The 27,583-nt window shown below is 40.7% G+C and overlaps 1 protein-coding gene across 1 annotated transcript in view; it reads right to left on the bottom strand.

Annotated features, from left to right (window-relative positions):
- LOC139665037 (A-type voltage-gated potassium channel KCND3-like) overlaps positions 1–27,583 on the bottom strand; it is a 66,154-nt gene that overhangs the window by 2,296 nt on the left and 36,275 nt on the right. Inside the window, exons 2-3 of the mRNA XM_071543979.1 lie at positions 9,256–9,418; positions 2,832–2,933 (exon numbers count right to left, since the gene is read on the bottom strand). Coding sequence (XP_071400080.1) covers positions 2,832–2,933; positions 9,256–9,418 — 265 coding nt within the window. The remainder of the gene's footprint in view (positions 1–2,831; positions 2,934–9,255; positions 9,419–27,583) is intronic.

The raw sequence follows: 27,583 nt of genomic DNA, 5'->3' as shown, positions 1-27,583 counted from the left end.
GAAGATACTTTGTCATCAGTAATGAAGAGTCAGTGATGTGAAGCGTTCGTTCTGGTTGGCGTACCCCGTTTTGAACGGAACAATCTTGGGTCATGTTTGTTGATTTCATTCTCATTCCCATGGTGAGCAGATTGACCAACAACTCCCACTGTTTGCATTCAAATTAAGTACAAGCCAATTAGTTATACGGGTCAAACTTTGAGCATAATGTAAGTAAAATAATAGACCATATCGCTGAATCACTCCCTTAGCTGTGTCTCTGCCTGGACTTACGCTTTGTTTATAATTTGTTTATTTTTTGTCATTATTACTCTTATCATCATTAGTTTACTTCCTTGCAATATTGGTAAGCAGGCTGCAAAATAATTTCCTGGAGTTATTGAATTATTCATTCATTTGTTATCAGGAAATTTTCTCATTGTTAGTACTCTGATTTCAGTATCTGAGTAGGCACCTCATAATATTTGATGCTCTAGTGTCTAGACAGTTGAACAAAATATTTATGTATGACGCTTAAGATAGGGGGAAAAGTTGAGAAAAACAGATGCAGAAATAGTTACAGAATTACTTGTTGGTATTTCTCCCAATGGGAGTTAGTCTGAAAGCTCAATCTCCAGTATCGTGTGGTCTCCAGGTAAGCACGACTGCCAAATAACATGAAAACTGAAAACATATTAATTCTCCTCTCTATTATTCTCTACCGCATAGTAGCCCTCCACAGATTTGGGTGGGAGGCGGTTGGACCCAAGGACTCTCATTCAGATTCTAGACACATGAACAAAACCCAATGATGTGGACAGGAGAACACTGCGCCTTCTGATGTCTCAGTGTTTCGATTTCTTTTGAAGGTCCGCCATCTGGGAGAAGTCCTCACAAAGAAGTTATGTACTTGGAGATTGAGGCTCGTGTCTTTTGATGTAAAGGGGCTCATTCACTAGTCCATCTGAAATGTGACCCTGATGGTTCAGTGCGGAGCAAAGCCTCACTGTCGAGCACATTGTGTAGCCATCGTGGAAGTCTTTTCTTCTCTTCATTTTTCACTAAAAGGCTTGCTCAAATACTGCTGGAGAATTTTTGACTCTTTTTCAGTCACAATGTTAAAGTAATGGTCTGGAAACTGGCTGCTTCAGGGACACAAGCCTTGAGTTACAACATGCCTATTTTGCTCTGCTGTGTAACACCCAGGAAAGGATTGTCTTCAGTACTAATGCAGGATCGATGTAAGGTAGATGCAGGATGAGGGGCTTGATGAAGGATAGTAATGATGAATGAATGATGGCTAATACTGCACACACACACACACACACACACACACACACACACACACACACACACACACTGCATCTGCCATGATGCCAATACAATGGCCTAAAATGAAAAGTTTATTCTTGAGGGCAGATCTGAGGAAATCTTGTCATCACTCTAATGAGTGGAAAGGAAGTAAACAAGTGCCCAAATGATAAGCATTTAAGGTTCTTTTAAGCAAGTCTAATATGAGTGAAAGGATTATCAATAAATGACCTTCTGATCTAAGCAACAAATCCATTGCCATCAGAAAAAAGCCTTCAGGGGAATCTCAAAAAGACCAACACAGAACTTCTAATCTAACTGTAGACTCATTCTCATTCTCTCATATATAAACCCCCCACCCCCAAGCCCACGCAGTAGTACTGACTGACTGACAGCAGTGACACCACTGTAATTTGATGTGCCAGGACTCTGGCAGCCTCATCGCAGACGCTGACAGGGACGGGGTCGCTCAGCACTCACAGATGGCATTTATATGATAATTCTAACCACTCCCAGACACCCATGAGCTTTCACACTGGACTCGATTAGATCCAAATGGGTTTTAGTAACCGTCTGCAAGGAAGGGAGTGTGTCACTGAAAGCAGAGTGATGGACTGGATGGCAAGGATACAGGCAATTTGTTCATGCATTACAAGACATATATTTCCATGGTGGTGACAAAAAAAAAGAGTGAAGGGGATGATGGTTAGGTGGACGCGTGCTATAAAAAGTAAGATATCTGTAGATGCTGGAAAGTGGACACAAAGAGAACAGCATGTAATTCGTGGTATGGTGACAAAAGACAAGAATATATTTTCACACAACTGCTGTCTATAACCATGGAGGGGAGAAAAGAGGCAAATATTGTCTCCTGGAGGAGACAGGAGTCTGGGTGAGTGCTGGGATTTGAGTAAATCCTTTGCAACATGCCTTCCAGTTTCTCGCTGTTTGATTGTGTCACTTCTGAGGTTGGAGCCACTTGCTGCTGCAGAACCTTTTAATGTAGCAGCCATCTAATTATCACCGAGAGCAACACAAGCAAAAGTAAAAACTAACTCTGTCGTCTGAGCTTGCCAGTTTCACAGACATGGATTAAAATCAAGTCTCAGACTGGAAGACAACAAAGAAAAGTATTCCATGTGATTACAGCGATCTAAGCTGGCAGTGCAGTCATGGAGGATTATTGGCATAACTCCTCTGTTATCACCCTTGCCCTGTATAACAATGAGAATGTAATGACTCTAATTTTTCCTGCTCCTTTATAGCCTCTAGATGACCTCTGAGTTGTCCTTCAGCTGATCATAGCAGTAACTGTTTGTCACTTTGTTGTGTGTGCGTTGACGTGAAGTCGCTGCTTCCAAGCTATTGAGTTCCACTGAACTGAAATAATTGGCAGAAGTATCTTTGACAGGGAACAATAGGATTAATCACTCACACCAAATCTAGCATATAACATATAATATATCCGTGGTAATCAACCCTTTGCTGCAGGTGGTTCTCAGTGCCGCTTGGCTGTTCAGAGGGTCGGAGGTCTTTCTCACCGTCAGCTCCAGCAGTTCGTTGAGCAGTCCGTTGCGTTTGCTCTGGAGGAAGGCGTTGGAGCTGCCCGTCTTGGCTATTCTTATCCTGGCCAGTCTGGCTTTCTGGGCGTGGGAAGAAGAAGAGGTCAAAGCGTCAGACAGGGGAGAGTAGAGGGAAAGAGCAGCGAGGGTGGGGGAGGAGGTGGGCCGGAGGGAGGAGGTGATGACTAATGCCTTATTTAATGGTGAGAATGTGCCAACTCATCACATCAGCTTTCTCTGTAGTAATCGTCACGACTGCTGCTGCTTTTAGGACCCCTGCGATTTTAGATTTTTCTAAGGCTTTGTGTCTCTTTGAAGCTGCATTTTCTGCTGGACGTTGCAGGCGTCCTCTGACTGAAGCATTTCAAGTGGATTCAGAAGATTCAGAGAATAAACAATCAGGTAGGCCAATTAGAGAATGAGAGCTACGTGGAGACTAGGTAAAATGTGAAAGCAACGTGAAGCCAAGTCCACTAACAAACTACTGATGGAGTCTGTCAGCAATTGAGACGGCTACACAGCACTAATGGATGGTTTACAGCATTAGTGCTGATTCTGCCCATGAAAGGCTGAGGATTTTACAACAATGCACCTGTCAACTGAATATAAAATGAGTTCCATTTCTAAGCCTGCATGCCAACATTTATCAACGTATTCTCCTCTCGCCAGTAACAGGTTGGGTGAAAAATCAGCCTTGAGTTTAACTTCTTTCTTTCACAGTTACATCCTCCTCTCTGTTTACAATGAGGTGTAGCATTCATCTAAAACATATAGGTGGGATAATTGGAAAGAGAGAGAGCGAGACAGAGAGAGCGAGCCAGACAAAGAGAGAGAAATTGTATTAGGAATTTCTTGAACTCAAGAGGATATTAGAATGACTATATAGGATCGCCTCAAGTGCTTTTCGGCGTGTAAGGTGAGACACTTTAACCTTGTCCTGCTGCGCTCTCTCTCAGGATAAATACATTTCAGAAACAGGAGACAGACAGAGCAATAACTGCTTCCGGAGATGAATCGAAAGTAATGGAATTAATTTTGATGCTTCAGAAATTGTCCTTCAGACAGATACCTGTAAAGGTGTGAAGGATGTTGGAGGACCAAGATGCAATAATGACTGTGTGTGTATGTGCACGGTATGTGAAAGTGAGAGGAAGAGGAGAAAGAAAGAAGAGAGGAAAGTAAGAACCAGAGAGAGTTTGCGTGTGTGTGTGTGTGTGTCTGTGTGTGTGTGTGACTTCTTCTCTCACATATCAGCAGTTAAGGAGTGAATGCAATTGAAACTGAGAGGCCTGTCTCGAACTGCCTGCCTCTCCTCAGACATACCTTATTGATCAAAGGCCCTGCTTGACAGGGGGAAAGCTAAAATATGAAAGAATAAGTAGCGCTGCTGCTAAGTGTAAGAAGGCTGTGATGGGCTGCTGATGATGAGCATCTCATCCTTTCTGATGGTTCATTTACTTTAGCCCAAAACCTTCAGAGCCCATCGAGCGTAGAGGCTTTATTCACTTTCTACTTCTGCAGTTCCAATCTGTTAAAACCGAACTGCTATTTCATTTTAAAACTGAACTGCGTTGACTGCAGGATGTGATATTTCACCAATGTTCAACTGCACTTGGACGCAGATATGGAAGAAAAAACATTGTTCTTGTAGTTTGCCAATATATCAGGCTGATCATGTCCTTTTTCTAAAAATCAGCCACTCAGTGTCACCAACCTTCAATATGATGGATATGATGCAGTTTGTTTGATTACATATTTATCGTATACAGTAATTAATCAATAATACACTGGGAAGCCCTTGACCTGAATTGATGCTAATCTGAATTGATTACATTTTGATTGGATTCCACACAACTATGCATGAATATGTTATGAATATCATTATTATTATTACTATTTTATTATTATGCTGTGTTATAGTGGGGAGCTTTAGTGTCCATGATAGTCTAAATGCTGTTTTATTATAGGCTTTTCCACCCTTCCAAGAATTAAATTTGAGGGAAATACTGAATACTTGTCATTTTTTCTGACATTTTTTTGGCATAAAAATTGACAAATTTAAGGATACTGAATATCAGCACCAAATATCAGCTTTTGGCAGTTTTTATCCCATAAAATCCGTATTGGTATCGGCCTTCAAAAGCCTGTATCGGTTCACAAAACTCATCTCTAAGATCAAATGCCGACCAAAGGCTCATAAATATTTGTGGTCTGGAGTGCTTCTTTGTGGTAAATTAAATTTGAGTTTTATCTCAGTTTTACAAGTTTTGTGACAGTCAGTGGAGTTCTAATGGGCCTCCACCACACTCTGCAGCCAAAGCCCCGGTAATGACGGTATTCTGTGATTTTATTTTTTGTCGTCTGCGGTCTCGGTTGACCAAGCAGATCAAGTCCGTGTGCTCCAACATTACCACCCGCAGTCAGATGGACTGCTAGACTGCAGCAGTCCGGGGGAAAGGCCACCTCTTAAGACAAGTGAGCCTTGAAAGTGAGCCTTTCCTACTTCCTTTCACCTCATCACCTTCATTTCTGTTGCTCTCTCTCTCCCTCTCTCTCTGTCAAACCTCCCCCTCCGCTCTCTCTATCTCTTTCCATCCTGTTCTCTCTCTCTCTCTTTCTCTCACGCACTCACCTCTTTCTTTTCCTTTCCATCTTGTCCTACTTCCCTTTCTCTTCCCTGCCTCCCTCCCGTCGTCTCCTTTTGCCCTCACGTCTCCGGTCCTTTTTTTTTTAAATTTTTCCTCGACAACCTGCCATCTCTCTCTGTGTGGCTCCACTTGACTTTGCTGTCCCATTACCACTGTGACCTCAGTCCATTTACCGCCTCAACATCGCTCACCACCAATGCGCTGGCAAACAAACTGCACCACTGATTTGTACAGACTTAAAAAAAGAAACCTGTCTTCTCCCGGGGAGTTTATTTTTTTTTTTTCACGCATCATCAGGGAATTAGACACATTAGTAACAGGGGTTGTCTCTCTGCCTAGTTCTGCCCTCTGTGGGTGACTGAACATGAAGAGGTGACACAGAGCCACGCTGAACTGTATTAGTACACTCAGTCATGCACACACACACACACACACACACACATTTACAGGAAACAGACAGACATGGATATATAGACAGACACACAGAGACAGACTTGCAGTTACAGTCACTCACACACACACACACACACACACACACACACACACACACACAGTGTAATCTGACAGAGACTTCCTTTATTTTGTAATCATTCTCTAGGATAGTTAGCAACTATGTGATACAGCAGTTAGTACAGAAAGACCGACTATCACATCCAATTTAGGTTTTGTACCTTCTATTTTCTGACTGTGAAGCTGCAAATTAGTACACTCAGTCAAGCACACGCACACGCATGTGCACACACACTCACACACACACACACACAGCAGAATCTGACAGAGACTGTGGCTATTAACATTTCCTTTATTTTCGAATCATTCCCTAGGATAGTTAGCGAATACGTGATACAGTAGGTAGTAGAGAAAGACCGACTAGCACATCCAATTTAGGTTTTGTACTTTCTATTTTCTGACTGTGAGGCTGCGATAGATTCATGAGAGGACCTTTTTGTACAGTAGAATCCCCAGATGACTACATAATTGTAACGGGTGCCTGGAGCAGCCCACTATTAGAGAAGAATGAAGACAGATGAGACGCAGAGAGAAAGGGAAGGCCAGGAGAGAGCGGGTGATAGAGTGAGAGAGAGAGGAGCAAGGGATGAACAGGGTTAATTTGAAATAGATATTCTCTTTTTCCCCTCTTTTTCCTCTTTCTCCTCCCTCTCTCTCTTACTTATGCTCTCATTATTGGAAAAAAAATCTCTCCCATATCTCTTATGGTCATAGTAGGGCATTTCCTTGCATGAGTGACTGAAAATTGCAGATACAGATGTTTTGGCAACCTTTCCTTTTACAGTCACCCTAAATAGCTGTGTATTTAATAGGTAAATACATGGTAAGAATACAAAAAATACCAAGTAACTACAGCTGTAACTAAGATAAATGCTTAGAAATCATAAAAAATCTCATATTGCTCATCAGTTCAAGTAAACACTTTGCAGTTTTTACAGATTTGGGATGGTAAAAGTTTTGTATAAAATCTCAAAAAAACTCCCACAGGCTCCCAAAGGTTCTGATAAAAGTTTAACACTGAAATGTCTGTGTAATGCAAGAGCACAGTGTGTGGGAGTTTATTTGAAATCTTGTGCAAGGCTTTGACCTCATTGTCTCCCATTGGCTCCTGCAGAAAAAAGATGAGATTAGGTGTGCCAAGGACTTGTCTCACAGAGTTTAACAGCATAACTTCCAAGAAAACTGGGCTACACTTTGTTAGAAACACTGTCTCTATTATTCCCCAATTCAAGGAAAAATCCATGTAGATATTGAACTTTTACTAAACAAACAGGATATCAGCCAGGTAATGAAAACACTGAATACCTGTATCGGCCTTCAAAAACCTGAAGGTTCTGAAGATTACTTTTTTGAAGAATTAAGGCAATATTTTCTTAGAAATTAGCTTTTCTTGCATCGTAATTGTTCATGGCTCTACCCACTTGGAGACAGTTCATTAAACTTGTGGCAATTATATCGGTATAATTGCAGACCTGTATGAATGCACCCAATTGTTTAAGAACATTTACCAAGAAACTAGAAAAAAAATATGTGGTCCGTCAGAGTTTGTGTGAGGTCATTTAATATGCAATAATTGGCACAACTAAGACAGAAACATTTTCATACCTGGAAAATACCTTGTACTTAGAGTGACTGTGAAAGAAAGGGTTACCGATGTTTTGTATGAGAATGAGAACAGGTAACACAGATCAATGCTTCCTTGAGATTTATAAGATTCATATGACAGACCAGGACTGCAGTGAGTGTAATTAGCTAAATGATAAATGATGCTATACGTAGACTCTGGCGTCTACAGTTTGTCATATATATTCAAATGAACTGAGATAACAGCTATCAGCACTGTGTTCTATCACTACTATCAGCTGTTTCTATTGCCAATTATTTTCCCTCCCTGCTCACTTCGATGGTAAGTTTACCAGCAGGGGTGTAGTGGGGGTAAACACACACAAACTCACTTTGACTTCCTTTATATTTTCTGAAACAGTGTTTATCCACCTTTTCAAGGTGATAGAAATCAACATGCTGAAATGGTAATCATTGTTAGCTACAATGAAAATCTTCTTTCCAAGAAGTATGTAAACAAATAATGTGATATTTTACTGATCCAGGTAGGGACATTTTCTTTTTGCTTGCATTCTCTCTCTAGCTGAGACCAGGATCAACTACAGTACAGTGGCCCAGTGCACCTGGAGCCGGTGGGGATTCAGTGCCTTGCTCAAGGACACTTCAACAGAGTGGACACCTGCTCACCCATCCAATATTTTCCACTACATAAATATGTACCAGCCAAAACAGTTTTGACAAGTCCTCTGCATCGCATTTGTAATGGTAGAAGTTTTACATTTCACTAAAGCTGATTCAAAGCAATATATTACAATAATGAGAAAAACCTTCACTTCGGATCTTTCTATTGCTATGGATTCAATCCAGACTTGTCCTTTTTCTATTAGCTATCAGCAGCTGCTCTCTGACTTAGTAATAGCACTTTTATCTAGCCCCTGAGAAAGGTCAAGCCCACTGAGTGAGTGTAGTAAGTGGCCAGTCAATGTTTGGAACTTGGATCTGAAGTGTGTGTGTGTGTGTGTGTGTGTGTGTGTGTGTGTGCACGTGTTGAAGGATGTGGTGTAATGTAAGTTTGAAGGGCAACAATTTGCTGTGTCTCTGCATATGTGAATGTCTCTGTGTTGTTTGTGTATGTGTGTGTGTGTGTGTGTGTGTGTGTGTGTGTGTGATGGTGTTGAAGGATATGGGATGATGTTGCAGGGCAGTGATTTGCAATGCAGGAGTACAATTCCTAATAGGGGTCGATCCTTTTCACCTTCGCCGTTTTTAAACTTTGTAAAACGTGTCCTTTGCACTTCTCATAAATAAAGGAACTGATTTGTTATGAAGTCCTTTTAACCTGCCATCATTACTGGTTTGAAATAAAAAAAAGGACTTCCAAGGAATTTCTAGGCTTTAACATAAGTACCCACCCAGCATTTTTGCTTCAACACTTCAACCTCCCATTTATTCTAATTAAAATAATGATACCTAATAGTCCTATGGTGCTGTGGCTTTATGCTTACCATTTGGGTCTGTTGTCAGTGCAAATGGTCAGGTAATATGTGTTCACACACACACACACACATACACACAGACAGACATATACATACCAATACAAACACACATACTTACGCAGACACACACATAGCCCTCCCCCCTCTGTTGGAGGCGACAGGATGGTTAAAGGTGTTCACCTGTACCTTCTGAGCCCGGCGTTTGTCTGCTCTCTGGTTCTGGTGATAGATGCGGCTAAAGTTGGAGACAATGACGGGGACAGGCAGGGCAATCACCAGCACCCCACTCAAGGAACAGATGGAGCCAAAGATCTTTCCCGCAATCGTCTTTGGCACCATGTCCCCGTAACTATAGAGAGAGAGGGGAAGAGGGTTAGGAGAGAGAAGATGAAAGTGGAAAAGGAGGAGGTGTATCTTTTAATTAACTGCGTATTTTTATTTTTTTGTTTATTTATTTTTATTGTGTATTTATGTCTTTGGTCTTGCTGTATTTATGTGCCCTGTGTCTGATGTGTGCTAAATGTATGCGTCCCACTGCTGCATAACCAATTGCCCCACCGGGGACAAATAAAGTTATTGAACTTGAATTGAACTTGAACTTTAGGTTTGAGTGAGGTAGATAGAGGGAGGGAGAGAAAGAGAGAGAGAGAGAGAGGAAGAGGGTTAGGAGAGAGAATATGAAAGTGGAAAAGGAGGAGGTTTGAGTGAGGTAGAAGGAGGGGGAGAGAGAGAGAGAGAGAGAGAGAGAGAGAGAGAGAGAGAGAGAGAGAGAGAGAGAGGAAGAGGGTTAGGTGAGAGAAGATGAAAGTGGAAAAGGAGGAGGTTTGAGTGAGGTAGGAGGAGGGGGAGAGAGAGAGAGAGGCAGATGGAGGGAATTAAAGAAAGGAAGAAAGAAAAAGAAAAGAAAGACGGAAAAGCAAGAAAGAAAGAAAGAAAGAGAAACAGAGGGAGGGAGGCAGATGAGAAGAGCCAAACAGATTAGACTGGCCTATTGAACGCCACTGTTCCATATACAGCCACCAAGAGGTGAATTATCTCTGCGGGTTACAAAAGTATTCTGACATATTCTCCGCCGCCGTTCGGAACAAGGACTAAGCCCCTGTCAGCCTTTTCTCTGTCTTCCTTTCTGACGGCCCTTTCTTTGATTCTGGCTTAACAATCGCTTGTTGCTCCCTGCCTTCTATGGGCTTCCGAAAACTCGATTACACAGGTGAATGGCGGCTGTAACAGGTGGACAGAGGCAGAGAGATAGGACTGCCGCTATCTGTGCTGCTCAGACCGGGCAGAACAAAGCCATGCCAGCGGGCTCGCAGTGCCAGGAAGAAGCGAGGTTCGGCTCCCCCGGTGAAACCTGGGGGCCACGGTGGCGCAGAGCGGAACAAATTCATTTAAAAACAGAGACTTCTGACAAGACACTGGAATCATCTCATGGAGAGGTTGTTGACATATACTTTACACTGGGTGATGAGAAGCAATGGGAAACAATGTTAGTTGGTACATGATAGTACAATGACATACAGTGATCAAGGTCGGATTAACCAACCACAGGGCCCCTGGGCACACACATCTCCCCCCGGTATACACACACACATCTTAACTCAAGACACTAGCCTGTTCACAAACAATACAAAGGTAAACCTTTTACAGGTTCAAAGTAATCTGAAACAAATTTCTAGCTATTACAAACTGCCAGCCCTTCTATCTAGAGCTCACTCATTAAATTTGAGAGTGATAACATTTGCCCAACCCCAAGGCAAGCCTTACGGGCATTTCATACTTTAATGAAAATAGCATCTCTGCACGTAAAACTACGCTATTTGACGCATATTTAGGTTGAAACGCGTCTCCGCATAGGTATTGCGAACCTTCCCAAGAATCTCAACTTTGCGTCGATTCTATGCGGAGGCGCACACTCTGATTGGTTGATCAAAAGGCGATCATGACGGCATCCAACCCTTCAAGCTCCAACTGCTCCAACACACCCCTTTCCTTCAGCTGCATTGCTATAATCGACGTGATGATGGTTTGTGTTTACCGTCGTCACGTCTGCCTCCTGTTCCTTCCTAAGATTTTTTTTTAAACACTACTACCCTGTGTACCTGATTCCAACAACATGTTACGCACACATCGACTCAGAAGTATAAAAACTTGAATGTAAGTGCCACCGCATTCTTTACATTCACATACGTTTACAATACGTTCGGCTTTCAAATGCGCTTAAGAGAATAATACCATCATGGTAGCTAAACAGAGACACGTGTGTGTGTGTGTGTGTGTGTCAGAGAAACAGAGAGAGAATAAGAGAGAGGGGAGAAAGAAAAGTGTGAAAAAGACTGAAAGCTCCTTTCAACAGGAAGAGAGGGAGAGCATATTCTGCATGAGGGGACTAGTTTTCTAACCCAGCAGACCTATTTCTTCAAGTGCCACTTCCCTAAAACTGATCAAGCCCAACAGGGTTTGATTTGGATCCTCCAAGTCTCACTAGCGCACTCAACACGCGTCAGAAGACCCTCTCTGCTCCCTCAGTCTCTCTCTCTCTCCCCGACATTGTTTGGCCTCTTTGGCTCCTCTGAATTTCCTCTCCACTGATTCTAGACGCAGTGAGGCTCTTGACAGGTGAGCCCCATGCCCTGTTGACCACTGTGCCTCTTGAGGGACGCTCACTGCCCGGGGCGTGGGTGGGTGCTGGCATTCCACTTTCCTGACTGGCGTTGTTTGGCCAAAGCTCCCACTCCGCATTGAAAAGCACAATAATCGCTAGACTTACCTACCTCCTGCTTACTACCCACAGACAGAAGAGCTGCGGGATTATTGCAAGCCCAGCCTTCTGCTCTGCCTGAACAAATGTGCGTGAGAGGGAAGAAAGTGATGTTTGCTAAAATCCTCTTCCTCCCTTTATGAAAATGACCTCTCCATTTTTGTTTTCCTAAAAAGAGGAGAGTCACAGTTAATGCAGACTAAAATCAGGGTCTATTAATCAAACAAATGAGCTCGCCCTCTGAACAGAAGAGTATAAATTGTCCTGCTGTTTCATTTAGGAACAATCAGACAAAAGATTGACTTACACTAACCGAGCACAATGAAATAATCCAGTCAACATTAAATTAATTTTAATACTTGGGAAACTACAAAGTATGGTGGAAAGCTGATCAGAAGTCTCTACAAAGAGCTATTAGTTATCAATCTTTGGTAAAAGCGGGACACATTCTCTCCTTATACTATACTTACATACTAATTCAAACTCAGACACCTTTTTTTTATTCTCTGTACAACTTTTTTTCATTTCGTTTCAAACACATTGCAGGGATGCTGAGTTCTACTTCAGTGGGTTGCACAAAGCACAAAGCATGAGGCAGAAAGTCGAGAATATGAGGGATCATTAACAAGCTATGGAGATTTGACCACGGGGCTTGTTGTTATTGTTGTTGTGTCCTGCTCCTGGATGCCAGACAATCAGACAAATGATTCCTCAGTTCACTCTGCTCTCTTGTCTGTCAGCCAATGAGGGATGACACTCTCCTGGCTGTGTCTCTGACTGCTTTGGCAGTTACAATGAGTCAAACATTATTACAACTGCGATGCGGGGGAACAGTCAAAACTTTACTATAATCAGTGAATCAGTTACATCAGTAAATTCACATCAGAATGATTTATGTAAAGGAAACAGATGCTAAAATATCAGAATTATTATGATGAGTTCCATGCAGAGACACCAAGAGGTCCACCTCCCTCCTTCATGGTGGAACCATCCCTCTGTACTGGTGAGTCCTTCGTCCTCACTGATCACCTGCTATTAGAAGAGCTGTGATAACAATGACCAACCACTCTTTCTCATCGTAAAATACCTGATCAAACTCAGGATGTGTCCATCTGATCAAAGGATCTAGTAACACTTATGAGACTCTGCAATATCACCCCGAAACAGCGAGGAACATTTGGCTCTTTGACCCCCAACACAACACAGACATGGCAGTCGCTTCTCTGACCCTCACACACCTTCTCCTTCTCCTCTTAAAGAGCTTTTATTGATTAATAATTTGATTAAGTCGACATTCTGATGATCAGAAATTATTCCCCTATGTCTTCAACCCTTCAACATGCGTTACATAGCTTCATGTGCTACAACATTTGATGTGCACTGCGTCATTGTGTATTGTACATACTGAAACAATCACTGATACAGAAATATGATTTCTCTTTGAATGTGATATGCCATGTTTGACCATATTTAGACACAAAGTTTTATGTGTGTAATAGAATCATTCTTAGATTTGAGCCAAGGAAATCTGAGGAGTGTGACAGCCAATCTGCATAGCTTCTGCGTCCCTCTCTAACTAGAGAGCAGCCACTCTGTCCCTCAGGAGGGGATCCCAGCAGGCTGCCAGTCAACCAGGAGGCTAACAGCCATCGAGAGCAGATGCTGTTGGAGTCTGCAGAAGAAGTCAAACAGAATGCAAGCAACATAGACTCGGAAAGGTCAAGAGACTTCCTGACAGAAGTCATCTCCTTCTCCTCTCCTTCACAAAAGGAAAATAATGAACCGAAACCAAGAAATGCCATGAACAGACACCACTCCAGCCTTCGTGGCCTTCATGGCCTCCAGAACGCCAATAACACTACTCCTAACAACTGTATCCATTTACTCACCAATGGCACAGACATTAGCTTATGGATTACCAATATCTAAAGCTTGTAAGATGGTTTTGCTCATGCCTTTCACTTTGATTTCTAATTTTATCTTATCCTTTATTTTTGTGTCATAGGCTGTAGTTGTGTAGAGTAGACATGTGTGTTTACCAATAAACATCTAAAGGAATATAGGAATATATAATAAAGGAATCTGGCTCATATGTGTTGCATTTATGGAATGCTTAAAATAATTGACCGAGGAGACAAGCAGGAGAGAAAACAGTGTGAAGAATCATTGAACCGACTATGGATATACAGTTATGGGGAAGTCGATGTGTCCGAGCCCTGGTCGCCAGACACCGCATTATACAGTTTCACACCGCTGTCTGTCTGTCATCTGATGACCGGAGGAATCTGCACAGACCCTGTTTCCCTGAGTTGTCTAAAGCCCGACAGAACTGGAACCGCCAAAAACGTAAACATGAGTCACCTGTACGAATGGATTTCCTCGGCTCTCTCATTTCTATGTGTTTAAATATTGATTTTGCTCTTGTTTCCCCTCTGAAGTAAGTGCATGCTGCCTACAATGATTTTGCCCAGCCAGCTTGTCAAAGACATCTGCAACACCAATACCTGTTTTACTTGACTTTCTTGGGTTGAAATTGCAGAAGCCAGAGCTCTACAGTGCGTCAAGAGGCATTTAGCCAATCCCATGAGTATGCTTTGCTTACATGTTCTTATGTCACTACACTGGCTTCCGATTAAATTTAGGATTCAATTCAAGATCCTCCTCCTCACCTATAAGGCTTTGAATGGTCTTGCTCCAGAGTATATTGGTGAACTACTATTGCCTTATACCCCTGCTAGGCCCCTCAGGTCCTCTGAGCAAGGCCTGCTAGTTGAACCTCGTTCCAGACTGAAAACACGAGGGGACTGTGCGTTTGCTGTCCTGGGTCCCAGGCTGGGGAATAGTCTCCCCCTGGGAGTCAGGTCAGCTAACTCTCTTGGGTGTTTTAAGTCACAGTTGAAGACCTATCTTTTTTCTAAGTGTTTTTATGATTGAGTGATCATGTACACGATTTTCATTTGTGATGCCTTTAACTGTTGTTGCTTTGTTGTTGTAATGTTGTTAAATCCCATCGTTTGTTCTTTTAACCTTTTATTTTTTTGTAAAGCACTTTGTAACCTATGTTTTGAAAGGTGCTATATAAATAAAATTGTACTTACTTACTTACTTACATGGATAGGCTATATAAAATTGAATCAGTTCCACACAGCGGTGGAGTACACAGAGAGTTGGGAAAATAATGAAAAACAGCTGCAAGGCAAGCCTCCAAGTGTGAAATGTCAGCAGTTAGGAACCTCCTCTCATCCAGATAATTATAATTCACCGGGGAGTTAACCAGTCATTGACAATGGGAAACAGCAAAATAAATATTTGTCTGTGCATAATGCGAGCTCATTCTGACAAACATTGCAGGTCAAGCAGGTGCTTGTCTCCCTAATAAGCAAATATGGGACTAGGACTACAGCTATTAACCTCACAATTTAAGATTTTTTTTTTTTCAAAACAATATACTGATAAATGCTTGCATGACAATAAATAGTCCAGTAGGCATATATTAAATATATAATATATTGGGAATATATCAGGGAAAGCCTGAAAGAGTAGTTAAAAGATGGAACAAGGAACAAAACACAGCAGTGGGGCTATTTCTCTGGTAAATGGTCTTGTAGAGGCATTCATTACTCTGCTTTTTCTATCTGCTACAGTTTAAGACAGACCTAGGCGGGTGGAAAAATCAATTGTGAGGAAATTTATTCAGTCTTGTACTTTATCCCTTCCAATTTCTTGCTTGTTTTCCTCTTCATTAAAAGAACCTCTGCAGTTGCTTCCACAACACGTTTAAAGAGGCCTGCCCTTGATTGTACTCTGATGGGCATCAAATAAAACAGATTGGATTGGACGTGGTACATCAAAAAAGCACTATGAAACCAAAGCAATCAATTTGGCTCAATGATTTCAGCTTATGGGGGGTAGAATGGAATGGTTAAGAGTCAAACTCAGACAAACTTTGTTACAACTATGATGTAAAACATTTTAAACTTCACTGTTATCACAAGAGCAGTTAAAGGGAAATACTGGTCTTTTTATCATATGGGCCCAATGTTATTCTTGCCAGGTGTTAAGAGATAAAGCTGTTATTTGTGTTTTTTTGTCATTATTTTGGAAGATTTGTGGTAGCCATTTTGTGATGACTGATCACTTGACCCAGGTATTTGGAAACAGCCTGAAAACTCATGAAATGACCACAGTTATTGGAAAAGTCTTACAAAGTTGTTACCTTGTACCTCAAAGAGTATCCAGCATTTAAAAAGAGGGACTAAACTCTTTATTAGGGATTGTCCCTTAGAAAAAGGTGGCACCGCTGAGTTAGCCTGACATTTCCACTAAATCATTTTTGGGGGATTTTGAGGGATTTGTCATACATTTTCAGATATAGCAGAAGCCTATGGAAGTCATGAATCAACACAAAATGGCTACAAAATGTTTCAATAGCTGGAAAAAAAAATGAAAAGGAAGACCATGTGAGGTGTTAACTCCTATCACAACCCAAATCTTCAGAATGTCCTAAAGAGCATCTCTGGGAAATCCAGAAACATGTGATGAGGTTTTGTAGGCATATCTTCAAAATAATTCAAGCTTCTTCCAAACAATTTGATTGTGTGTCCCTGAACTTAAAGGTCCTATCTACAATGAGTTTATATAGTTAAGTTATACTGTGATTACCTATGTTAAATTATTATTAATGATGTTTACCCAATATACTCCATGGAAGGCAGGCAATGCCTTGAAGGAACATGCAATCTAATTCAACTCTAGTTCACTTTTCACCAACTTCTGCTCATTACACATTCTAAATAGAAAGATAAAGCCTTCTGGTTTCCATCTGGTGTAATTTATTTGAAGCTAACAGACAACATGATGGATTTATTGCTTTAAGTCACCGAGGACTCTACCACTTTATGGACTTTTTTTTTAGGGGGCTGATGATGAATAAAGTAGAGCCAGCTAAATAAGGCCTGGCAACACCATTATCAGCAAGGGATATCCTGATTAAAACATGATTGATGTATCTGGAGTTTCGAGCTGTAATATGTACAAGTGATCCCAAAAAGTCTAAATTCTGTGAACATTTACTCACAATCAACAAGGAAATGACAATAACAACAAGGTCAGGTGGATGATGTGCCTTGCTATCCATATGACACATGCACTTGTAAAGTTTAGGTATTGAGAATAGCTATTTGGGAAGCAATGCATGTTCGATTAAAATCCTTAAAGGATTAGCTATAAGAAATTCACATAAATTTCCCGAACTGTTGTTAAGCTGCAGAATCCTGACTGCTGAGACATTGTCAAGGATGCTAATCTGTTTCTGTGTAGTCTCCCTTTCTTCTTGCTTTTTGTCACAGACATACAGTTGTTGTGTGACACTGCAGGCTAATAACAGATCTCCTTCCATGACATTTACATAATCTGCCTTAAATCATGCCTGGAGCCTGAAAAACAGAGAGGATAGTATGTTGCTGGTATTAGAATCAAGGTGGAATAATGCCAATGTAGGTACCAGTGCAAAGTCTGGAGAATGCCAATTTACAAGCAAACAAAAAACGGTTAAATGCCATTTTTGACTATTTTAAATGCACTGCGAAAAATTATGAAAACACGTTAATCATAGGCAGTAATTTGCATTAGAATTAAATAAATCCAACTGATGCTTTATGGTAATTTATCTGTTTATTATGCCAAATGTTGACTGTGTCTCATTTGGAAGGATGCTTCCTTTTACCTTGATACCCAACTAGGAACCTCAGGTGATAGGAAATAAAATTGAGACAGTTGAGACACACACACACACACAAACACACACACACACACACACACACACACACACACACACACACACACACACACACACACACGCAAACACGATGTACCCTTACTGGCTTTTGAATGTTTTGCATAATTCATTTTCAATTCAATTTGTTCTAGAATATAGTGTTATCGATATTGATACTCACACGTAAGGACTCTATATTAAAAAAAATGTATTCAAAATTCTTGTACATTTTGTTTTGGCAATATTGTCTCAATGTTTAACAGAACGCCAATAAAGTCTGTGAAAAATAGCATGTTGAACTTACTTAAAATACTGATGCAAATTGCTGCCTTGTTTCTTTTTTTTGTCATTATTTTTTTTAGCATCATTTCTTCCAGTTCCCTCTCCCTGCAGCTAAAGGAGCCTTCACAGGTCAAACACCTCCCTGAAGCAACGCTAGGATCTTGTTTGTTGCTCTCGTTCACACTTCAAGATACATTTACGACCCTCTCTTTTACCCTCATCAGTGCAGTGCCAACACCGAAACCAATCTGGCCTACTAAACAAACCTTGAGAAAGTGAACATGAGCAATAACTGAAAAACTACCCAGGGGGACTGCACAGTACACAACCTTCTGTGTTCATCTTCTGCCTCTCGCCTCCAGCCACAATCTCACCTCTCCGTTCTCAACCTGAAGGACAGGAGAGGAGTGATAACAAGGGAAAGAGAGAGAGGGAGAGGGTGGGGTGTGGGGGGTTGAACAGACTAACAAAAGAAAAATAACGAACCTGATATCTGTTATTACACACAGAGGCATGTGAGGGATACGGGATATTAGAGTTTGCGTGACCTGCTGCCACTGGAAGGGAAGCATCATCCATCATGACCTGTGTGAACTCCAAACTGTGTGGGTCTGTGTGTTGGTCCATGGCTGCTCTGCCACGTCAGTGTGGGTCAGGGCAACTAATCTGCACAATCATAGGCACCAATTTATGAAAATGATTGTGCATGGGTACTAATCTGAACGGACAAACATAAAACTGCATATAGTTTGTATTCTCCCCAACTAAAACGCTAAATTACTATCATGATAAGGGGGCTTTTTATTTCTTTTTTTCCATCACATAAAAATAAGGGCTCACATGTCCTGTCAGTCTTTGCGCTGATCTTGATTTTCGGATCACAAAGTGAGGTGGTCTGATTTTTTGAGGCAAAAAAAAAACAAAAACAAAAATCAGCCTGTGTGAGTATGGCTTTGGTTTGTTGTCTTGTACTGTATTGCCTATGCCTGAAGTCATGCATCATAGTGGAATGTGATTGGTTTATTTTATGGCGTTTGGGAACACAACCAATCTCATCCCAGTTCAAAACAGATATGAGGCTACTCAACAAAAATCCTGTTTACATCACTGAATTATTTATTTTGATTATCCAGAGAGAATTGTGGAAATAGATTTACATACAGAATATTGTTTGATAAAAAGTACTTGTTTCCTGTCCTGCCACTTTCAAATTTAACCAAAACAATTACAGCCATGATTGTGCTCACATCATGTTGTTTGTCGCAGCCATATGCCCATCTCTATTGCAATTACAAAATGTAATGCTTCAGGCTCTACTATTGGGAAGCCCAATGTGTCTCCAGGATGTCACCGTCCGTCTCCTGTATTCCCGATGATTTGCACTGTAGAAATTTGGAAGCTGTGTGGAATAGCCACAGTTTGGTGTGCACAAAAATGACACAAAGGCTTGTACCCCTTTTTCAAGAGATTTAATCAAGGTATAAGCATTGGAAGAGTTGTGCATAATTGCACAGCGCTTTGAAAATGCGCACCTATATATCCCTCAAATTAGAGGCTGCAGATGGAACGCACATAAATGTCCTGCCACCTTCAGATGGGTATTGGGATTTCATCAACCGAAATACATCCTACAAGCTGATATGGATGACAGATATTGGATAGAATAACCCCCTAATCAAGCCCAGTACAGACTACAACTAACTTTTACCTTCACATAACATGGTGAGCTGGCCACAGTTAAAGAAATGCAACTATGATGTACATATGTCCTAACTGGTGTTTATTAATGTGATTATGATCAGAGTACTCCACATATCTTACTCAATTATGCTTACTTTGACTATTAGCATAATGGAAATAATAGCAATAATTGAACTGCTCTTGTGATAACAGTGAAGTTTAAAATGTTTTACATCATAGTTGTAACAAAGTTTGTCTGAGTGTTTACATGAGTCCTGCCTTACTCACATTATTGCCTTAATTGCATTATAATCACATTATTGGTGTGCATGTAAACATAGCCATGTCTTTTCTTTTTTTGGCTAAGCATAGGTAGATATTTTTATTGTTGTATACATATATATATATATATACATTATATACAGTATATCTATATATTGGAGGCAGGGAGGATATTGGGGGTGATCTAACTCAAGCTGGCTCCCAGCTAACCAATAAGTTTATTCAAAAACTTGAATAAATGAGGTTAAACTGAGGGTCACTGCTGACAAAAAGATAATGCATGAGAGACCAACAGTCACACAGTAGTTGAATAAACAGTAAATTAGGCCATAATGAAGTTCATACATTGTTCTTAATCTTTATTTATCCAGGGAAGGTTTCCTGAGCATGCATGGTGCTTTTCAGCAACTCCCTGCTTAATATTCATACAATTATACACATTGTCACCTGGGAGCTGCCCAGTACAGCCACTCTCTTCTTCTTCTTCTGCTGGCCACAGCACAGCTCCACTGGACCGTTTGGAGGTGAAGTGGCTGGCTAAGAGGCACCTTCACAGTAGTTTTTGAAGGAGGGGAGAGTGTAACTCATTCACTTTCACCATCAACATTTTCCCAGCTGGTCTGGGGATTTAAATTTGTAACTATTTTGGTCACAAACCCGCTTCTCTAACCTCACCTGACCTGCAGTTACGTGAGCTGACCAGCAAACACAGATGATATTCATGCATGTTCAGGTGTGCCAACTCATCTCGACTAACGGACTGTGAACTTGAATAGACTATGTAGATCAGCAAAGTAGTTCAAAGAAATTTTCCAGATAGACCCAGCAGTGTCTGTTAATCTTGTGATCACCAGGCTACTTTCAAAACTTTAAATCAGTATAAAGCCGCATGTATTTTTAATTCCCCTCCAGCCTCCGGGTTATCACTCCGAATCATTGCTCATTGTTCTTTGCCTCTGTTTCATTTGTCAAGGCTGCATCAGCTCCTTTACGGAGTTTCTCCACATGCTGTCACACTGGCTTCATTGACAATTTCAGCTACACAATCATCAGGAGTAATGGGGCATGGTGTCCTGTGGATGTGATGGAAATTTATATTTGTCTTTTTTTGTTTTACTCTGCCGCAGAGATGTAGCACACTCTGCAGCTCAGAGAAGTGCTGGGGCAGCAGAACATTCAGGAACAATTGTGTATCAGTGCTGAGCAAGGCAACAGGATTACTATTGGCTTTTTTCATTGTGATAAAAAGACTATATTGAACTACAGTAAGTGTGCTAAATCTTGCATTTAAATGGGTGCAGACAATAACAGGATATTGCCAGAGTCACTACTGCAATATATGATGTACGTTCAATGGCCTTTTGTTCTAAATCACATTCTTCCTCAGAGGACACGGCGAACTGAGGATTTACAGTATTGCATGTCTTCTGTGAATGGCAGATGGGTTTATCCGGCCTGAATTATTAATATTTCTGTGAGGCTGGGATGTTTAAATATGATGAAATACTGGGTAAAAACCTACCAAATGTTTGCAAAGACTCAGTAATTGTTTTCATTTGGAATTGATGTATTTGAGTAGAAATATTTAAAATGCTTTCTGTACAAAATGTATGTTCACCTTGCTTGATAAATGAGATCCATTTGTTAGTGGCCCCCTGCTGCTATATGTGTCACTCCATTCAAAGACACATTGCGGCGTCCACCTCATTAGGATTACCCAGGCTATTTAGCTTAATGGCTGGGGACTTGATAGCCTATATAGGCATCTGTATCTGTAAGAGCCTGAGTATTATTGGTGTTAAGTCCGAACTTTGAGAGTTCTTATCTTCTAAGCTCAAACAAATCATTTGCTCTTCAAAAAATAAATACATCTTAAAAATAAATAAATGTTAGCTTCCAATGACCATTCCTGCATAATGTATATATACACAGGCAATCGTTCAATATGTACATTTCCCTACAGCCAAGGAACATATTCCCAATGCCAATTCATTATTGACTCTTACCTCCTTACTGACATTCACTGCGAACTTTCCAATAATAGACCGGTGTGACGTCTTGTGGGTCTAATGTTGGACAACAGGAACCATAATTGTACACAATGATTTAACCCACAACCAATTAGTTTCTCATCTCTGCTTGAGCTCTGCTTCTTCCCCTGGCCTTAATCTCTGTCACGGGTGTATCCATTGGAGGGAGCTACCTCTAGATCGATGGCATTTGAATTTCCCCAACCATGGTGTGATGGAATGCTAAACAATTAGCGGTGAATCTGGGGGACTTGCCTCCCATGTCGTGTCGGGAGCAAGGAAATGAAAATGTGGCAATTAATAAGCAGGAAGGGCTGTCCTGTCATCCCTTCCCTAATGGCCCAATCTGGTAATTCCATGATTGATCTAGCTCTGTCTACCTCCGCTGCCAGCGCAATAACACACTCTGAGCCCACATACTGTAGAATGGCTGGATTGAACTGACATTGGATCAGACAACAGTTGGATATGGTACGCAGGCACCTCTCCCTCAGACTGGATAATCACGGCATAATCAGCAGCATAGCCACGCCTCTCTGCCACCAGCGAGCCTTTAATCCATTTTTTTAAGCCCTTATTAAACCAGACAGGTTGACCAAGAACACATTCTTACGAATAATTGCAGGGGGAGGGAGGGCTACAAACATTGACACACTGAAGCTTACATCCACCCATTAACTATCAGAGTCTTGAACTGGTGGCCACTGATCTGCTCCAGGAGAGCAGGGCTCAGTTCCTTGCTTAAAGCCACTTCAGCGATACTGCTTGAGAGATTTTCTGAGCCAGTTTGGGATTCAAACCGATAACCTTCGAGTTACAAGGCTGCTTGTCTAACCTTCAGGCTATTCATGTTCAAGTTCAAGTTTGTTTATTTATATAGTCCTTCATCACAAGCATGTCTCAAAGGACTGTAAAGAAACTGAGAAACAATCAAAGAAAATAGAATGATATAGGACAAACATCAGGAAGAGCACGACACACAAAAACAGATTATAGTAAGACATTACAGGCTATTGTTGCCCTCTAAGATGATGATGATTTCCTAAAATCATGGAATAAAACTTTCATTCACTTAATTGAATTTTGAATGACTTTGAATGATTTTGAATGATTTTCACTCTCACCCCTACCTAAAGGGTCAAAATTACCTCTTATGTATTTTCTTTGAGAATACAAGGGATTCTCAAAGGGGACAAAATACAATACTTTCACCTCCTGTCATTTTTTCAAGCCAGAAGCCAGAATTTACTGTCGACAACTCTTGAAAAGTCAACAGTATCACAACCGTTGAAGACTACTCTACACATCGGACACGGGAGTTTTCCAAACAATTATATTATACCTCAGAAAATGATGGACAGTTAGTATTTACTCATTCATTTCTATTGTTTGAAGAAGTCTTCTGTTTAGTGCAAGACTGATACATACTGATATAGGTATCTGGTTAGATGAAAAAATTTCTTTTAAAACCCATGTCAATGAACTGACTAAGAAACTAAAGTTTAAACTGGGTTTCGTTTTTAGAAATAAGCAATGCCTTACAATGAGTAGAGATGCAGATTGGACAAGCAACATTTTTATCAGTGCTTGATTATGCAGATGTGATTTATATGCACGCTGGGCCCTGACACTCAAACCCCTTGATACCGTTTACCACAGTGCTCTTAGATTTATAACAGGTGACATGCTTAGAACACATCATTGTATTCTCTATGAGAAAGTAGGATGGCCATCTCTTACCACTCGAAGAGAACAACACTGCCTTTTGTTTATTTACAAAGCCTTACGTGGCAAGCTACCATTGTATTTGTCTTCGCTTTTAAGTTTCAGTGCTACAGGATATCATACACGTTCGCAGGCATACATTAGATTGGACATTCCACGTATGAACACAGAGTCAGGAAAGACCGCTTTCACCTTTTACGCTTCTAATAGATGGAATAGGCTTCAGGACTCACTCAAATTGGACCGACTTGTCTCCATAGAGACGTTTAGGGTGCTGCTGGATGATGCATTATAGGGACTACTCTTGTTTCTCTTACTTTTCTTATTTTGTCTGCATGTGGATTGTCTGGAAATAACTTCTTGTGAATTTTGTTTGTTTTGTTTTCTTGTTGTTGTGTACACAGGTCTCTCTTGAAAACGAGATCTCGATCTCAATGGGACTTACCTGTTTAAAAAAAGGAATTGAATTGAATAGGTTACCTATCTATCCATCTTAATATGGTGGATGTTTTCATTGAGTTTGTCTCTCAATATCAATCACTCAATCGATCAGTCAATCAACTGATCAACTGACCAATTGCCTCCCACTCCCACCACACAAATAATTAAAAAGTAAAAAAAAAAAAAATGTAAACATAACAAGGCAACAGTAAACATGTCATCCTCCACAAATGATGCAGACACCCCTCGTGTCAATCAGTAACATGATGCATCATCCCTCCAAGTTTCATCAAAATTGGTGTAGCAGTTATATGGCCATTCAAAGATTGAAATTTTGACCTTTTACAGTGCCCCAATTAGGCCAATCAGTGTAATTTGTAAGGATAGCTTGGATGTGTGTAGCAAGTTTTGTGTCAATCAGACTTAAAGGTGTAGTTCAGGCCTTTCAGAGTTAGAAATTCTGATCTTTAATTATGGTGCCTAGGTCAGGTGAGTCACTGTCGTTTTTTAAACAGCAGAACACAGTGTCAGAATGCATCATCAGTCCAAGTTTCATCAAAATTGGATTAATGGTGTCTAACATATCACATTTGAGCTTAAAAGTTTGACCTTTAATTATAGCGCACTGATTAAGCCAATCAGTGTAATTTTTTAAACGCCAGAACACAGTACAAAAATGCATCAATAACCAATAATGTAGCAGTTATGGCCTTTCAAAGTTAAGAATTTTGCCCTTTAATTGTAGTGCCTCCATCAGGCCAATCAGTGTAATTTTTTATGCTATAACAGTTTCATCAAAATCAGACCAGTGGTGTCTGAAATGTCACATTTGAGATGAAAATGTTGACCTTTAATTCTAGCACCCTTATTAGGCTAACCACCGCAATTTTTTAAACACTGACATACAGGTGTCACCTGAGTCACCTGTCACATTATGTCACTTAACGGACAGACGGATAGACACAGCCCAATCCATAGTGAAATTCAGTAATTCAGTAATATTGTCCTCCTTCAAAAACGCATGATTCTGAACATAACTGAGGAAGTTAAAGGACTGGGCTATGGTACACCAAACCTAAGGAATACATTTAAATAAAGTTATGACATTCCTGTTTTGTTAAATAGCATACAACTGAAAGTATGATGGGAATTAGAGAGATACAAACAAGATTATGAGCTGATTAAAACCCACAGTGCTGCCAGACTAAGGTGTGCTGAGCCGCCATGCTGTAGTAATGGAAAGTAGCTTTACAGAAGATTGAATGTCTGGTTTAGTTAGTATAAAGAGTATTCAGGTTGGTTTACAGAGTGAAGGCTTACTGCAGAGATTTAAATCAGTATTACTATTATAATTGATATAATAATAACAATAATAAGATGTTAGATGAATGTTGACACACTAAGTATTGACTAATAATCTGTTTTTCATGTAAATAGCCAAATAGCTGAGAAAAAAATAAAAATAATAAAAGGATTTCCCGCAATAACAAGAAACCCTAATAAAATAATAATAATAATAATAATAATGATAAAAAGGTCACATCTGTTCGTACCCCCAAAGGGAATTTTCACTCAATAAACTAGTAACAATGAATTACATTATGACAGATATTGTTTTTGTCACACTTGACCTCTTTGGCTGGCTGAGGAGATTTCTAATAGAGAAAAGCCCAGCCACACCTGCTCTGTTCATTTGCACTTCTACTGCACATACAATCACACCTTCACTAACCAGGTGCCCATATGCCTACCCTCCCTTACTGCATATCTCTCCTTATGTCCAACCTCCATCCTGCTGTCTCTCCATTTGGCTCCATGAGAGAGAGTGAGATGAGAACAGAAATGAAAAGCTTTCTTTGGGATCCCATGCTGGCCCTTTTAAAAAAGCCTCCTAAGTAGGTTACAGGAGAAAGTAGGCTGCCAGAAAGGCTCAGGAGACCCAAGGAGCTACTGTTGTATCACTCGAGAGGGGTGGCATTCCACTTCAGGAGTCCACATGAAGAGATGGAGGATGGGGAAGGAGATATATGATATACGTGATGCAGCAGGTAGAACGTAATTGGCCTCAAATGTATCCTCGGTCACAGGTTTCTATCACAGTAGGGTGACGGCAAATGCACAGTCTCATATGAGATATTTCTATATACTGCGGTCAAACTAATGAAACACCAAGTAGTAGCAGAGTAGCAGAGTTTGTCATGGAGGGAGAAACCAAGATGCAAAAGAGAGAAACACTACTAGAGAAATCAGAATTCATAATTCTTTGATTTGGGTTTGCCAGTCAAGAGACGACAGAGGCGAATTGTTAACGATCCCCAAAGCTGTCACCCGGTCCTGTGTGTTCGACATGGTGCAGCTGTGTCTTGCACAGCTGGCCTGGTTTCCCTGATTCAAATCGGATAATCATTACACCCCTTGCTAATATCATTGTCTTCCCCTTCAAACCACTGAGTGACCCCCAGTTGACAGGGCCATTGCCATCCTGGAAGACACCACTCCATCAAGAGAGAAATGTATCATGTAATGAAGGCAATCACCAAGACACACAGTATTAATGGTGACTAGACTTTTGCCTAGCCTTCTTATGGACAATTGATTATCAAATCCAAGAATGCCAAGTCGATACTTCTGGAAAAAGTATCGAGTTCTTACCAAGTTGACTCGAGGAGAACGATCTTCTCATGAAAGTGAACACGCTTCCTTACAGTTTGAGATGGACTGTGTGCTTCACGTTGCGTGCGTGATTAATTAAGACATACAGCTGTTAATTTTCCCGCCTGTTAACCAGCTCTGTACTGTAGACTACAGCGCTGCTCGGACATGATGCGCCATTGTTGCAATGAATCTTGGGGCTTTCAATTCAGTCACCATCCGATGCATCCTCGAAATTCTGAGGTTGGCGAGGAAACTTCCTAGCCGTCCTCTGTCCTGTCATTCTTTTGTTTTGGAATCATGCTTACATATATATTACATAAAACGCGTCATGGAGGACACAAGAACGCATATTGATAATCAGCCTTGGACTGATCTTATGCCAGGAAATGTAACAAACAAGAGCGATGAACCACCAAAAGCCTTTGCTATGGTGGCATTTTATTTTGCTGTTGTTTATTTAGACTACACTTTGAACAGAAGTGTTGGTCAATACGGTAAATTTAAGAGAAAAGCCTTTCCCAAAGTAGTCCTAGACCCATTCATTCAGATAAGCCATAAGAGTTAACAGCCTAGACTTATCAACAGGATTGTTTAGGACACCTCATTTCACTTCACGAGGGGCCCAAACAAAATTCAGCAAAACGGCGAAGAGGTGTTGTAATTATCTTAATTAAAGTCTTGAGACATAGATGCAATCTTGTTAAATAACAATGTAAGTTCAGTTGGTTCTATTTTATTGAGGACAAATCTAATGAGAGAACAGAACAACACGGGGAGATCAAAGCAGCATAGTTGAGCAGCACTAACAAGCACAATGGTGGATTTCTGAAAACAAAGGGAATCATTCCATTACTGCAATTTGCTAAAAACAAAACACAATAAACA

Source organism: Centroberyx affinis, unplaced genomic scaffold (genome assembly GCF_046629955.1).
Source record: "Centroberyx affinis isolate AG114_WGS23_722 - 3 ecotype Tasmania unplaced genomic scaffold, CSIRO-AGI_Caff_v1 ptg004430l_1, whole genome shotgun sequence".
NCBI lineage: Eukaryota > Metazoa > Chordata > Actinopteri > Beryciformes > Berycidae > Centroberyx > Centroberyx affinis.
This window is presented reverse-complemented; position numbering and strand designations above follow the sequence as displayed.